General features: G+C 45.5%; 1 protein-coding gene and 1 long non-coding RNA gene across 3 annotated transcripts in view; one reads left to right on the forward strand and one right to left on the reverse strand.

Moving 5' to 3' along the window:
• The window catches only part of nphp4 (nephronophthisis 4), a 184,646-nt gene that overhangs the window by 56,159 nt on the left and 112,754 nt on the right, over nt 1–15,733 (forward strand). For both annotated transcript variants that reach the window (XM_042003774.1, XM_042003773.1), the window contains exons 8-9: nt 7,873–8,057; nt 10,782–10,917. In XM_042003774.1, coding sequence (XP_041859708.1) covers nt 7,873–8,057; nt 10,782–10,917 — 321 coding nt within the window. The remainder of the gene's footprint in view (nt 1–7,872; nt 8,058–10,781; nt 10,918–15,733) is intronic.
• On the reverse strand, nt 3,721–15,435 carry LOC121651512. Its single transcript, XR_006012445.1, has 3 exons — nt 15,425–15,435; nt 11,085–11,088; nt 3,721–3,800 (listed from the first exon to the last, which is right to left on the reverse strand). It is a non-coding gene; the product is annotated as an uncharacterized LOC121651512 (long non-coding RNA).

A 15,733-nucleotide genomic window follows, 5' to 3' on the forward strand; every position in this document is an offset into this window, starting at 1 on the left:
GCCTGGTGGTGCCCTAGGCCTGCCAGTATCCTGGCATCCTGGTGGAAGTCTAGGCCTTGTGGCCGCCATGTGTCAGTCTGCTGACTAGCGAGTCCTGAATTCCTGTTACCCAGACTGCTAGTTAGTTAGCGTCAGATCACTAAAACAAACTCAGCCAATATATCGCCATTGACTATTTCTTTCTAATAAACACCCAATTCCCTAAAAGAGGAGAGTTTGTACAAAGAAATAAAGCATAAACAAAGCTGTTTCTGACTTGCTCGTACACACTGATGCTCTGCTCAACCACAGAGCCATCCCAAATCACAAATAAATTTACACAAACAGGGAAAATACTTTCCCATAGCACACACTCCTTGGTGTTGTCTAGCACCCATGTCTCCTCCACACAGCAACTGTTGTAGCCATATCAAAAAATATTGGACTGTATTTAAAAACACATTCCAAATCAATCCAATTTATTGTTGTCCAATTCTAAAATAAGAAATATAAAATATGAAAAATTATGTAATCCACATTAGTCCAGTTATAAACAGGAAAAACATGTTGTCGTCCAATGTCTGACACTTCATTTGTGATCTGCTGTATTTTCCCATTTTAGAAAATATTCCAGTGTTTTAGCGCAGATGCGTATGGACTGAAAAAGGAATGAAAGCTTTGTTTGTACCTGCTTAAAGCATTAGTTCCGTCACCAAAGTAGGAGCTTGATCTGAGCTGATCAGAGCTGCAATCCTCATTTTGTTGAAGGGAAATGTGTTTTTTTTTTCTCATCACATGGTGAAGTCTTTACAGTGTTATATGTACATTTTTATTGCAATATGTTTGAATATAGATACATTTCAGTAAAAAAGAAAAAGAATCAAAGGAAATAATAAAATCTAAAAGTAAGTTAAATAAACACAGAAATGAGTTTTTGACCTTTATCCACAGAATTTCCAGGTGTGTTGTGCTCCAACAAGACAACCACTCAAACTTGAGAACCAACTTTAAAAAAACCGCCACTCAGTAATTTAATGCAACAGACAATCTTGAGTTTCTTCTTTGGTCTGCGTAAAGTCAAGGCCGAATGTTCATCAGATATTTTTGAAAATGGCTTAGCAGCATCTACAGCAGTGCGCAACTTTTTTTAAATAGAACATCTGAATTTTTACTGGAATGCCATCATGCATTTTTTAACAGGAACTTGGCTTTAATAGAATGTGGCAAATGTTTTACTTAAATCCACAAGTACCTGCTGAAATAACAATCTTTGTGATACAGTTCAGATGTGGCCTGACTTTTGATGCCATCTGTCAGTATGCTTATTAAACTTTTACATGGATATTTGTGGCCTGACCGAAACTTGCAGGCTGGAAAGAAGTTTGCTTGTGTTCATATTTGATGCATGTGTCATTGGCGAGTTACAATATTTTTGGACAGAGAAGTGCCCGAGAAAGCATTCAATTAAAAGGCTGCTACACCTTTCTCTAATAGTTTGGGCAGAGTTGCAATAATGGTGCAAGAGGGGAGTTTGACCACTGACAGTCAGTCTAGATGGGTGCAGAATGACCTGAGGGTAGAATGAAGAAATAATTGGGACAAGTAGTCACAAATTTCTTGGAATTATTCCAGTAAAAATTGAGGAGATGCCAGTATTGCTTTACTGTTAGTAAAATCTGATGTGTTTTAAGATTTCTTTTTCACATACTGTATACTAGAATGTGACTCACGATAAAAAAGGAAAATCTCTGCGTATGTAATTGTTGAATTCATCATTCCAAAACTTTAGGTTAAGAAATTAACCCCGGTTCTCTGAAACATGAGTGAGGTATCTCACTATGGGACACGCCCCCAGACGCTGTCCCCAGAAGCCCTTTTTCATTACGCCAGTCCTGACTGGCACGCAGAGGTCACGTCTGCTCCGTAAGGGAGGGGCTTCCTCCCGCTATAAAAGCTTGACGTGACCATCTCTTTTTAGTCTAGGTAAGCACACCTCTTCCTCGCTCCAGGCAAGGAGGGTGGTCTGGTGAGATACCTCACTCATGTTTCAGAGAACCGGGGTTAATTTCTTAACCTAAAGTTCTCTTTCAACATTCGTTTCGGTATCTCACTATGGGATATAGAGACTCCCGTATTGCCAGACAGGCTTACCTCGAAGACCCTTTAAGAGTTCACACAGACACGGTGCCCACGCTCAACACTGTGTGAGACAGTGAGGGAGCAGTGACATCCAAATTGTAAAATCTAGCGAAAGTATGCGGTGTCGCCCAGTTGGCGGCCGCACAGATGTCTTCCACAGAAGCGCCCCCAAACAGAGCCCAGGATGCAGCCATCCCACGAGTGGAATGAGCACGCAAGCCTGTAGGGGGTTGTAACCCACTGCTGCCATATGCCATTGCAATGGCGCCCGTAATCCAGTGGGACAATCTCTGCTTAGTGAGGGGCTTCCCCCTGTGGGGTGGGGCCCATGAGACAAACAGCTGCTCAGATTTCCTGAATCCAGCTGTTCTATCCACATAAATGCGTAACGCCCGAACCGGGCAGAGAGCGTGAAGCCGCTCGTGCTCCTGCGACGAGAAAGGCGGCGGGTAGAAGGCCGACAGTTCGATGGGGCGGTATAACCGGCCCGGGTTGTAGACCTTCGGCACAAACGCAGGGTTAGGCTTAAGCAGAACCCTAGAATTCCCCATCAGAAACTGCATACAGGCTGGGTTAACTGACAATGCCTGGATGTCACCCACACGCTTGGCTGAAACCAACGCAAGCAGCAAAGCCGTCTTAAATGACAACATTTTCAACTCAGCTTGCTGCAGTGGCTCAAAAGGTGGGCGCGACAGCGCATCAAGCACTACAGGTAAATCCCATGGAGCGGTTAGGCTCCTGGAGACTGGGCGGAGACGACGTGCGCCCCTCATAAACTGACAAACGAGCGGGTGCTGGCCCACCGTTTTGTCCCCAAAACCTATATGACACGCCGATATGGCAGCCAGATAGACCTTGACTGTGGAAAAAGCCAAACCTTTATCCAGCAGCTTCTGTAAAAAAGTCAAAACAGTGGGGATGGGGCTCTGAAAAGCCACCACACCTGCTGCCGCACACCAGTCCTCAAACGCACGCCATTTGCCATCATATGCGCTGCGGGTGGAGGAGGATCTGGCGCTTTGAATGGTGTTAATAACGTTCTGTGGGAGCCCGGAGGTGACCAAGTTCAACCTCTCACGGGCCAAGCCCACAAAGCCATGCGCTCCGGGTGAGGGTGGAAAATCTCCCCGCGCGCCTGTGACAGAAGATCTCTGCGTGGAGGTAGAGGCCACGGCTGGCTGCAAAGCAGCTGAAAGATTTCTGCCAGCCAGTGTTTCCCAGGCCACCGGGGTGCTATCAGGATGAGGGAGTGACCCCCCTCCCGCACCCTGGCCAGAGTGGGAATGATCAGCTCCAGCGGAGGAAACGCGTATAGAAGGAGGCGTGGCCATTCGTGCGCTAACGCATCCAAACCCAGTGGAGCGCTCTGATCGGTCAGAGAGTAGAACATTGGGCACTGAGCGTTTTCCCTCGACGCAAAGAGGTCGATCTCTGCTCGGCCATATTTGTCCCATATCAGGGTCACTACCTCGCTGTGGAGTTTCCAATCCTTGTAGCGAGGGTGGCCTCTGGACAGCAGGTCTGCCCCCCGGTTCAAAATGCCCGGCACATGAGTAGCTCTCAGCGATAACAGGCGAGAGCTGCTCCATATTACCAGCCTGTGTGCCAACGTGTGCAGATGACGTGAGCGCAGACCACCTTGTCTGTTGATATACGCCACCACTGTGGTGTTGTCGGTCCTGACCAGAACATGTTGTCCTCTCAGAAGAGGCAAAAAATGTCTCAACGCCAAAGAGACCGCCAGGAGTTCCAGGCAGTTTATGTGAACCGATTGCATCTGCGAACTCCATAAACCGTTCACTGTCCTGCCTTCGTGTGTGGCACCCCATCCTGACATGGAGGCATCCGTAGTGACAACCTTCCTGGTTAACACGGTCCCCATGGGAACGCCCGTGGTCAGGAATGCCGTGCGTTTCCAAGGACGCAGAGCCTGGACGCATGCCAGCGAGATCAGGACGCGGCAGTGACCGTGACGCGTCGGACTCAGTTTGAGTGACGCAACCCATCGCTGGAACGGGCGCATGTGCAGACGGCCGAATGGGATCACCACCAGCGCCGATGCCATCAGCCCAAGCAGTCTCAGACATAGTCTGAATTTCAGCCACGCCCCCCTGCGGAAAAGTGCCAGACAAGCCCGAAGAGCTTTCACCCTTTCCACAGAGAGACGTGCCCGGAACTCGACTGAGTTTAGGGACAAGCCTATGAATGTGATGTCCTGAGTTGGGGACAAAACGCTCTTTTCCCAATTTATTGTGAAGCCCAGAGCAGCCAGGTGTGAAGTTAGCACCCTGATGTGCGCCTGAACCTCCTCCTGAGATTGTGCTGCAAGAAGCCAATCGTCTATGTACGTCGCCAGGCGCAGCCCCCTCTCCCTCAGGGGAGCGATGGCAGCCTCGGCGCATTTTACAAAAACCCGTGGACTTAGAGAAAGACCGAACGGGAGCACCAGGTATTCGTAACATTTCCCTTGGAAGGAAAATCTGAGGTATTTTCTGTGAGGGGGGTAAATAGGGACGTGAAAATAAGCGTCCTTTAAGTCTATGGAGACGAACCAGTCTCCTGGACGTATACACCGTATTAGAGCTGCGTGTGTCAGCATCCTGAACGTGTACTGTCTTAAGTATCTGTTCAGAGCACGCAAATCTAGTATCGGCCGCAGACCCCCGTCCTTTTTCGGGACGAGAAAATATCTCGAATAAAAGCCGCTCTGGCCTTGCTCTGGTGGCACAAGCTGAATTGCGCCCTTGTTCTGCAGGGTGGAGATTTCCTCCTGCAAAACACGAGCCCTGTCTCCCCGGGCCTGCGACTGCAGTATCCCGTTGAAACGGGGTGGGGTGGAGGCAAACTGGAGTCTGTAACCTCTGATTACAGTCTTCATTACCCAGTCCGATGCCCGACACATCCTCCACTGCGGTGCTTTGTCCGCTAATGGGCCGAGTGGCGTTAGATTTGCAGACCCAGAGCGTACCAACACGCTGGGCTGCATTGCAGCAGGGCCTACTCCGCCTGTGACAGAGAGAGAGGCTGCCTGCTGTGGAGCACTGACGCCCTCTTGTGGCGACACGTGCATCAGCCCAGCCACATTCTGTCCCATTATTTTCACTTTTTTTATTGTCCATGTTTTTAATGGCTGCGCCCTCGGCTCGGAGCCTGGCTGCGCGCCGTAACAGAACTTTAATGAACTTATAGGGGAGGAGGGGAAGTGTGTGTTTGGGCACTGGTGTGTGCTCAGGCACTGGTGTGTGGCACCAGGACCCAGCTCTGGCTCCACTGAGCTCTCGGCAGGTCCGGTTCTCCTCCTTTTGGCGTGGCTGTGTGCGGGGCGCTCCGGCACACTCTCTGCACGTCTTATGAACAGTCCTGAACATGTCCGCATTTGCATTAGCGGGGACAGAACGTGTCCTGGAGGGGAGGGGGCAGGCGTCTGGCTGAGCCCGTTTATCCTCCCCAGCAGCTGCGCTCTAGGTAGCGCGCCTCTTCTTCTTGGCGCCCAGAGTGACCGGAGGGGCGGCTGGTTCCCTCGGAGTCACACTGGGGGCAAAGGGCTTCTTTGCCCAAGCGCCCTTGAGTTCCGGCGGTTTCCCATGAGCGCGGTCGCTCGCCTGCGGCTGACGTTTGCTGATGCGGTAAGCTGGCCGAGCTGTCGCTTGAGCGAACGTCTGCCGGGGTGCAGGGGTTGGAGTAGGTGGCACTTTTCTGGGGAGGCACAGCTGCAGTGCTTCACCTTCTCGCTTCTTCTCCTCACAGCGTTTTTGCATCGTGGCCACAGCCGGGCCGAAAAGCCCTTTCGGATCCACGGGCACGTCGAGGAGTTGAGCCTTTTCCTTTTGAGGCAGACTAGACAAATTCAGCCATCGGGCTCTCTCTTGAGCGACCATCAGGGCCATGGCTCTTCCAGAGGCCTGGACAGCGCACCTGTGGAGACGCAGACAGAGGTCTGTCACCACGCACAGTTCTTCCCACAGGTCTGAGGTCGGTGTGGTCGACATGTCCTCCTGTAATTCCGCCTGGTAGGCAAGGAGCAGCGACGACGCATTCAATGCTTTCACCGACAGTGCCACCGATTTATAGCCCTTCTCCGTCATGGATGACTGGAAACAGTCGGCTTTGGACGGCAGGGTGGGGCCCGCCGTAGTCATGGTGGACTTTTGGGTGGGATGGAGGTGGGACGCCAGGAGAGGTTCGACCGGAGGCAGGCGGGAAAAACCTCTTTCATCCATGTCAGCCCAGTCAAGCGCCGACCCTCCCTGGACGGGGTTCTTGGCGGAAAGAGGATTACTCCATGACCGGGTTGCCTCCTCCAGGCATTCCGGAAAGACCGGCAGCAGCTGTTTGGTTGAAGATTTTGCTCTCGGGAGCCTCTTTCCCTCGTAGCGGGACGTGGTGGTCTCCGTCAGGGTTTCAGGCCACTCGATGCCCAGCTTTGCAGCTGCTCTTCTACAAACGTCATGCAGGTCCACCGTTGCAACTGGGTTTGGAGAGCCGCTGCACGTGCCACCCGAGGCCACCGGCTTTGCAGCCGGTGGGACAGAGAAGGGTTCGATATCTCCCTCGTCCTCTTCGGAACCGAGGCTGATAGATTCGTCCCCAGAGTCAGAGTCGACTCCCGCGAAGTCACCGAGCCCCAGAGGGCTGGCTTCCTGCTCGTCAGGGTCGGTTAACGGGGCAACAGCATCTAGCTGGTCGCCCCAGCTGGTGCCCATAGGGATGGTGTTTCCCTGGCCACTCTCAGTCAGCTCCTGTGGTGGTGGGATGGTTACCCCCATCACTGGGTCTGTGGACGACAGGCTAGCTTGGCGTGCTAGCCTGCGCCTTCGAGTCTTGAGAGACAGGCGTGCACAATGCTCACAGCTAGTCGGGGATGCTAACGCGTCCTGGGCATGTTGCAGCCCAAGACACGAAGCACAAGCAGCATGGGTATCTGCCCCGGAAATCTTGCTACCGCATGCGCACGACTTGGGTGGTAGCTTGTCCGTCTCCATGGTGAGGAAAATTCCAAGCTCCGTGTTTGTCAGCTCCGATGGAAAAACGAAGCGATCTGCAGCTAGTATGGCGGCCAGCTGCAGCAGCTACTGTTTGGTGACAGCCTAGCTGGTTTCTCAGATAGCTGCGTAGTATCAGGAAGCGTCCGGCGACCGAGTGGTTAGCTCGCTCTGTGGACAGTAATGCTAGCCCTTTAGCTACACACGCCGTCTGAGAGGTTGCTTCTGGGAGCGAGAAGAGGTGTTAGACTAAAAAGAGATGGTCACGTCAAGCTTTTATAGCGGGAGGAAGCCCCTCCCTTACGGAGCAGACGTGACCTCTGCGTGCCAGTCAGGACTGGCGTAATGAAAAAGGGCTTCTGGGGACAGCGTCTGGGGGCGTGTCCCATAGTGAGATACCGAAACGAATGTTGAAAGAGAACCATAGACACAGCTATGGTGTCATGGCATCCTTTACTCCACTGGGAGGACTTAACATCGTATTTTAGAGGCTGGCTGCAAGGATTTGGCCCCTGTCAGTCACAGGAGCATCAGTAAGGTTGGCCACAGTAGACAGGTGATGTTCCAGTTCATCCTTAATATGTTGGATGTAATTGTTGCCAGGGTTTCAAACAGACCAGTTAAGTACTTCCACGCCTATCTGAGGAGGTCCTATATGAGCCCAACATCAAGCGCAGTGGAATTTTCAAATTAAACCAGGCTTGAGGTTTCACTTAACTGCATCATATCATTATGTGGCAACTCCAATCTGTGTCTCACTCTCCCTCAGAAACAGCCAGGATCAGAGGATACACAAAGAACTGTTGTCATCCAAGAAAGGAGGCTCCATGTCGGTGTCCACAATGGTTGGTGTTTCCTTGAAAAGCCCCAGGTGGTAGTACTAGAGCCCCTTGCTTCAGGGGTCAGAGGACGAGTCAACAGTGCCTCCAAAAAGAGCACGCTGGTGAAGGACAGGTGAGCATAAGGAACACTTGTATGTCTACAGTGGAGCTGGAATGATTAGGTTGGGGAGGGTTGAATATGATTACATTCTCATACAAATTCCTGAGGTCCATATTATTTTCTGATTTGTCTTTTTTGTGGTATTTCATCAGCCACAAGAGGTTGGTAGGAAGATTATTAAGTGATGTCAGCAAAATTTAAATTTTGGAAGAGCTTGGTTGGCTTATATTTCCTTATTATATAATACTTGGGTAAAATGTTCTTCTCATCGTCCTGCAGCATATGGTATAGCTTCTGCTAGTTTTACCTGCTTTTTGCATTGTTGTGTATGAAGTTAATATTTCATATTGTTGTCATTGCTGTTTTCTTTTTTTATTTATTTTTTTTACTGTTTTTATTTAAGTTTTCTCCTTTTTTGTCGTATGAGTTGAAATCTAACACTGCAGTTTTGCTAATATGCAAGTGGCAATAAACAAATGCTACAAAAATAACAAATAACAGTGTAGAATGGTAAAAAAAAAATTGCTGACATCAAAATTTAAAGAAATGTGTATACAGAATATTTTCACAGAAAAGAAAAAACAAAACCTCTTTATACATTTACTGATGCAGGAAATGTAGCTCTATTAGATAGAAATAGAAATACTTTATATTAATATTTCGACTGAGACTTTGTAATTTATGTACTGATCTTGTTCAAAAAACAAATTCAATGTTCCTTATAAAGCCCTGCATGATCCAGCCTTATTCTAGCCTCATAAGTTACACAGTGTGCTATACTGAACAGACTTTCATACCACCATAAAACAGCCTTGTAGCACATTTCAATGTTTGCTAATATGCCATAAGAGTCAAGGAGATATGAATGCCTCTACTGTTGCCCCTGAGTTTTATTGAGACACAAAGAGACTTAGTGCTAACCTTGTCAAAGCATATACGCTGATGTAAGGTCATCAGTATCTGCCTTAGATCATGGAGCTAGAATGAAAATCTCACCCTTACCCCATCCATCACAACGAAATCCTAAATCATACAGGAAAAATCCAAGAATAAGAACTGCTCCTTTTTATTTTGTTTCAAGTAGCTTTGTTTTCAGCTCCACTGATTTGTTGATTGATCTGTACCAGCTGTTAAAAAAAAACAAACAAAAAAAAAAACAAAAAAAAAAAAAGCCCTTCGGATACTTTTTGCATTACGACTCAGTTTGTTCAAGGTACACCAGCTGTCACCAACACTCCACTGCAACCACTGCTGTGGCTGTGCAAACCTCTGACCAGCTCAAGTAAACAACAACCAGCAGTTCCATTTAATGAGTCGTGTGGGTGTATCAGTGAACCATTAAGCAGAACTGCTTTTGGTTGGAAAAATGCTTTATGTTGCTTTTATTGACATTGTGCAGGTGTGTCATGCCTGACACTTTGTTCCTTTGGCATTTTGTTCCTGTGGGTTATGTTAACACGTCTGTCTCCACAGATAGTTTTCCTGCAGAGCCACCATAGAAAATATCACAAGCACTCATATGAGACAAGCTTTGGTATAAGCAAAATTTTCAAAGCAAAGCTTGAGAACTGGGAGCATAGTGATTGTTTAACTAATATAACATTAAGAAGCTGAAGTTGAGAAGAAGGTTTTTAAATGTTTTTAATCTGAAGTCCTAATGTTGATACCTTTCTGTGCTCCAGCTTTTTTATGCTTTAATAATATCCACCATGAGGGGTGTTAAGAGACAGGCTTGTGCTGACAGTACTGTCTGCTAAATACCTAATTAGTTGGAAGTAGAGTAGTGTTCACCCACATGTTCTCTCTGGACAATGCAAGCAGAAAAGTGTGAAAGTGTTTTCAGACATTCCTCAACATCTTTCTGTCAGTGTGAGCACTCTTATTTAAGCTGTACCCGGCTGGGTGATGGAGTGGGATATTTAGTGCAGCATCATGAAATAATAAAGCAAAGAAAATTTGAAAGAAGGACTGAAGGAAAGTAGAAAAGCTGAGATGAGTGCCCAAATCAGAATGTATTGTTTGCTACTTCAAATCAGACCCAAGAGAAGTGATGATTATGTAGATTATGAGTCTCTTGCTACCACATGAAGGTGTGAAACAAGCACATGAACAAGCTAACCGACAATCTGGGTTTGATTACTGTGTTATATGAATAACAATATTTATTAGTATCATAACAGATGTTTTGCACTTTTCTGTTTACATTGAAGAGGAATTTGGTTTTGTGAATGCAGTTTGGTTTGATAAACAACACCGATGCCAGTAATTGCGATGTTTGACTTTTATTGGTGCTGCCACTGAAAGCTGCCACTCTGTCTTGCTTGTGTCATGATGGGTGGCTTCAGATAGAGAAAGACAGAAAAAAAAAAGCTGAGTCCTGAGAGTCCATGAGGCAAAGAGAGAGAAAAGGCACTCGGCCCCACCTCATGACACGCTAGTGCTCCACAGTATGCTACCGCCTATGGTGTATGCAAACTGTGAATGACGAATACCAAGAGTGCTGTTCCGTTCCCCACACAGGAGGCCAGCGCTTGCCAGGAAACATTTAGCAAGCGAGTGTAAATCTTCCAACACATTGATTTTGTTTCCTTCTAAGAAAAAATACTGCTTGATGAGAAGAAATAATAGAGCCTTTTGCATTTTGGAGAAGCGTTGTAATTTTTTTCAGTAACGGCTTCACATCTCTCACACCTTCATTACACATGCACATCTCTTTTATTTTCTTTCTCTCTCCAGCTCAGCAACATCATCCCTCCCTCAGATGCTGGGCCTTCGCAGCAGCCTGGAGCTCAAGCTGGCTAATCATCAAGCTTTGGCAATCGTCTTTCAGCTAGAGTACGTTTTCTCTGCTCCAATAGGCCGAGAGACTGTGGTAAGAGGACACACATACTATACACCAAGTTAATCCTAAACTCAGATCTTGGCCTAAAATCAGCCTCTTGCTGGAATGAGGACCTGCCCAAAAGTCCTCTTAGAAAACATAAAAAACCTATTGGCTTTACTGTGAAGCTTAAACTCTCAAAGAAAACGTCACAATACCTGTCTGCAGCTCTGTTTACCGTTGTTCTTCCTCGTTTTACTTCTTCTTTTAGTATCGGAATTTGAAAAGGCTGTATTTTAACTATTACTTCATGTGTAGCTTTCTAGTTTGTATTCATCCCTGCATTTGCTTGTGCACTGCAGTATACAAAATTTAATGTTTTATTGTTGCACATTCATTAGTGTTATTTTTCAAAACTGTTTCCAGTTTTATGAAAAGCATAGTCATAGTGAATGTGCATGTAAGCAGCAAATAAAGTTAAACTACCCCAGAAGAATGACCACCAAACCAGTGGTGCTCAAAACTCCACAAGGAACCGTTAACTTAGGAGTGTCACTCCATCATTCTTAACTTTCCAACTACTTTACATTTCAGGCTTGTTACGTCCCGTTCTCAAGTCTAAGGGTTTAGGGACGATAACAAATTGACGAACCAGACCAACGGGAGGATATATAAATACAATAATAATTTATTATACAAAAATCGGGTTCAACAAAACAAATACAAACCAAGGGTGTCCTTTCTCAGGTTATATATCCGGTCTGCTAACAAAATAAACAAATGATTAAACAAAAGGTGTCCTTACTTAGGTAAACACTGCTAACCAAAATAACAAACAAAACAAACTTCAACTCTTTACCGAGGATTTCATAAAACAAACCAAAAGGGTCTATAAAAGAAATAACAAATGAACTCTTCTAAACAGAAACCAAAATCTTCTATACAAACACAAAATAGTCACAAAAGAGGAGTGTCTTTTCTCAACTCTGCAGGACTAGCACAATCGTGCAAACAACCAACCAAGGGAATCCTAAAGCTTAACACAACCGCAAGGGTTTTACCACAAACACACCAAAGTTCAGACCAGCGTCTATTCACAATCCCAGAGCTTGGCACACTGCGATTCCACTGAACCACAGCTGCCTCGATTGACGATGGCAGTTCTCTCTTATGGCTCCCGTAGCGGTCCGATTGGGCCAGGCTGGCGGAGGTGTGGTGCTTTCCGTCCAATCCAATAGCAGGCGGCGCTCAGGAAATCCGGAGGGAACGACGCTGTCCAATCCATGACAGGGGAGGCGTGCCACCCCAGCTGGGTCTAATTCCAGGTCATCAGTCACTCAAATCATACATTCCCAGGCTGAAGGCCAGGGGATGTAACAAGGCTCAAGTAAATTCAAACTGTTACAGGCACTTTTCAGTATTATTTTGGAAGAATAAAGTTCATCTTGCAATAAGACTATTTTTAAAACATTTTAGAAAGCCTTTCTGAGAGAGTTAAAATGTGTTTGTGTTTTGCATTTGTGTGATGTTAATCTGATCTCCAATTATTCTGCAATAATCTAAATTAAAGTTCAGAGGCAAAGGAGGAGCGTCCCTTTCTGGGACCCAGGAACAGATGCATGAGTGAGGCTAGGTGGGGGCAGTGTCTTTATGGGCAGCAGCACAGGGGGCAAGGACCAGGCCTGGGACGCAGGTAGCATGGACCGTTGAGGAAACGGTAACTACCGCTACAGAAACGGCAAGTGCCATTGCAGAAACGGTAACTGCCATTGTAGCGAGAGTGGCTGGCCTGGATCTTAGCGTCTCTCTCTCTCTCTCCCCGCTGCCACCCTCCCCTCGCCCTCCCTCTGCTTATAGCTGTTGAGAACAACTGCACAAAACTGACGTTACTCCATCTGCGATCGACTTGTTTTGCCTCACGTCAGGTCCCGGATGTGTGGCACAAAAGTTTGAATTTCAGATCTGAATTTGTATTTCAGATCTGAATTTGAATTTCAGATCTGAATTTGTATTTCAGATCTGAATTTGTATTTCAGATCTGAATTTGAATTTCAGATCTGAATTTGTATTTCAGATCTGAATTTGTATTTCAGATCTGAATTTGAATGGAGAGAACTGAAACTGAACTATGAAAATTAATTAGGGAATGAATTTTTTCAAATACAAAAGTTTCAACTTTACCAATATACACATTCAAAAAACAAAGATTCATTATCAAATATGGTCATTTGGATTCAGTTTTTTAAGCAATTCTTCAAACAGGCATATTCAGATTCAAATTGAATGATTCAAATTCAAATATAAAGAATTCAGATTCGCTCCCCAGTGGCACAAAGCTTATCCCATAGGGTGGACCTGGGCATCGGCATGGGATGCTGAGACACTGGCAAATAGTGCACTAGAGGCTGGGGCTCTAATTCAGGCACAGGCTTGTAAAACAGCTGGGAATACCAGGGCACCAGAGACTACACAGGAGACTGAGGCCTGGGCACTGAGATTGAGGTGTAAAGCAAGATTCTTAAGAGTCTTGCCTCTTTCAGGCCATCACAGCTGTCCATGCAGAGGCAGGAGGCCCGGGCCCTCCAGATGGAGGTCCTCAGATAGTCAGTCTAGTTCCCCAGACTGGTGACCTCTCTTCCACCAGATCTGGCTCTGTGTGGTTGAGGGCAGTAGAATGGTGTCTCTGAGTGCCTTGTACCCTTCCTTGAGCTCTTAGCAGCTGGTCTTGGTCAAGCTCTATTTGGTTCTTGACCAAGTTCTAGCCTCACAACAGGAGAACACCAGTATGGTAATTTGATGTTTTGCTAGGTCCCGTTTTGGCCATTTCGTTCTGTCAAGGAATGTGCAAGCTGGAGATGAGGAAGTGGGACCCAAATGCTAGACTGAAACACTGAAGGCAGTTAAAGCTAGTATGGAGGTTTAATTAAATGAAAGACACAGCTGACACACACAATGAGCTGGCAAGAAATAAAGGAAAACCTGGAGTATGTATAAGAGGGACTGTTTACAAAACAAGAAACAGGTGTGACAATTAACGGACGGAAGCCGGGAGCAGGCAGGAAAGCAGACAGAATAAACAAGGGCAACAACTCCACAAAATAAAGCAGGAAACAAGATGAAAAAAACAACAAAAGACTAGTAACTAACAGACTAGAATAGAACATAAAACTCACAGACTAAGACTGCCTATACCTGAAATAAAAATAACATGTTTCTGCCTGAAAGATTGCTTCTTTAAAATGTAACTACATACTTTCTTGAACTTTAACCTGAAGTCCTGTCATGTCGTACCTCTCTTCATATGAACTGTGTGGGGAAAAGGAAAGTTCCTATACAGGCAACCTGTCCCTAAGGAAGAACATTTAAGACCCAAACCATACCACTTAAGAATCGCTCAGGGGATGAAAAAACCCCAGAAAGACTGTGATAATTATGTGTGTGGATGAGCCCTCAACACTGTAGGCATGCCAAGGCTGGGCTCTGTTTGCTGTCCTCTCACACAAGCATGGGTCAGCAGAAGACTGATTAAAAACAGCAGCACAGAAAGCAGTAACATTGTCACTTAGACAGCATAATACATAAGCACTGATGTATTAAGTTTTTTTCTTATATGGCAACCACTTGATTATTTATTTATTGTTCATTTATTTGTTTCTGTTTTAACAGGGGATAAAGACTAGTTGACACATATAATTATAACACAACTACCACATCACAAGTTTTGTAATGACAGCTAATGATACACTAGGTGTATATGTGATTTTTTTTGCATTTATCAAAGCACTTATCTGGACAATCCCAAAATGTTTGCATGATCTTCTTTCACATGGTAAATAACACAGTGAGGAATTTTTCTGACACCACAAAAGATGATCTCACAACAGTCTTTCCCCTCAATATGCAGGCAAAGCAGTCCACTCAGAGACAAGAGAACATTTCTTTATTGTGGTGACCCCCTACAATAAAGTGAGTCAGAAACAGTCTGTTAGATTGTTGGCCAGTAATTGACAGATATATGAGCAACCATCTAAACGGTCCTGTCAATGAGGTTAGACACTGTCTTACTAGCATCTTGTGTAGCCATTTTGACAAAAGGAAGACCCCAACAGAGATAGTCTGTCATAGCAACGCTAAAACCTAGCATAACTTGTCCGATAGAATGAATGAATAAATGAATTTAAAACAAACGAATGAAAGAGAAACTATATACAAAAAGAAAATAATGAAAAAAGAAAAAAAGAAAAACAATTACTGCATCATCAAATCATTGCAACATATAAGTTCGAAATAGGTCAACACTGTCACTGGAATTTTGAAATATCTTCATTTCGGTTAGAATCTCAAACGTAACCAAAATTCGGAGTTTCCATGTGAACGAAAGTTTCAGATACGTAGGAAAACCTCCATTTGTAAAAAATACCTATGTTCATACCCACAAGGCCTGCTTTTGCATCTATCAAACCTAAAAAGTAAAGTTGGACGTATTGTTATCAAAGTGACTTTTTACAATAGCAGTTGGGAGCTGGCTTTCATAGAGGGAAAGGAGAGCAGGCAGCACACAAAATATTTCTTGGAAAAGTGATAAATCTGGATAGAATTTTCCACTCTGCTCTTTCTATTGTCATATCTTTGCGGACTTGGTCAGTATCTCATACATTTATGACTTGAAGTTTAATAGCTTTGGAAAGCAACTTCTTGATTGGAAATGTCCCCGGAAGATGACCTTTAATGTTTCTGATGAATTAATGCACAAAGGAGCTTAAACAATATTTTTCAGGGCGCTTTCATTGCACCTGTCTGCAATTGTGCAAAATATCAGTTTTGCACATAAGATATTTTACAATATCACACACATTGGAACACACAC

This window comes from Melanotaenia boesemani, chromosome 13, assembly GCF_017639745.1.
Source record: "Melanotaenia boesemani isolate fMelBoe1 chromosome 13, fMelBoe1.pri, whole genome shotgun sequence".
NCBI classification, from domain to species: domain Eukaryota; kingdom Metazoa; phylum Chordata; class Actinopteri; order Atheriniformes; family Melanotaeniidae; genus Melanotaenia; species Melanotaenia boesemani.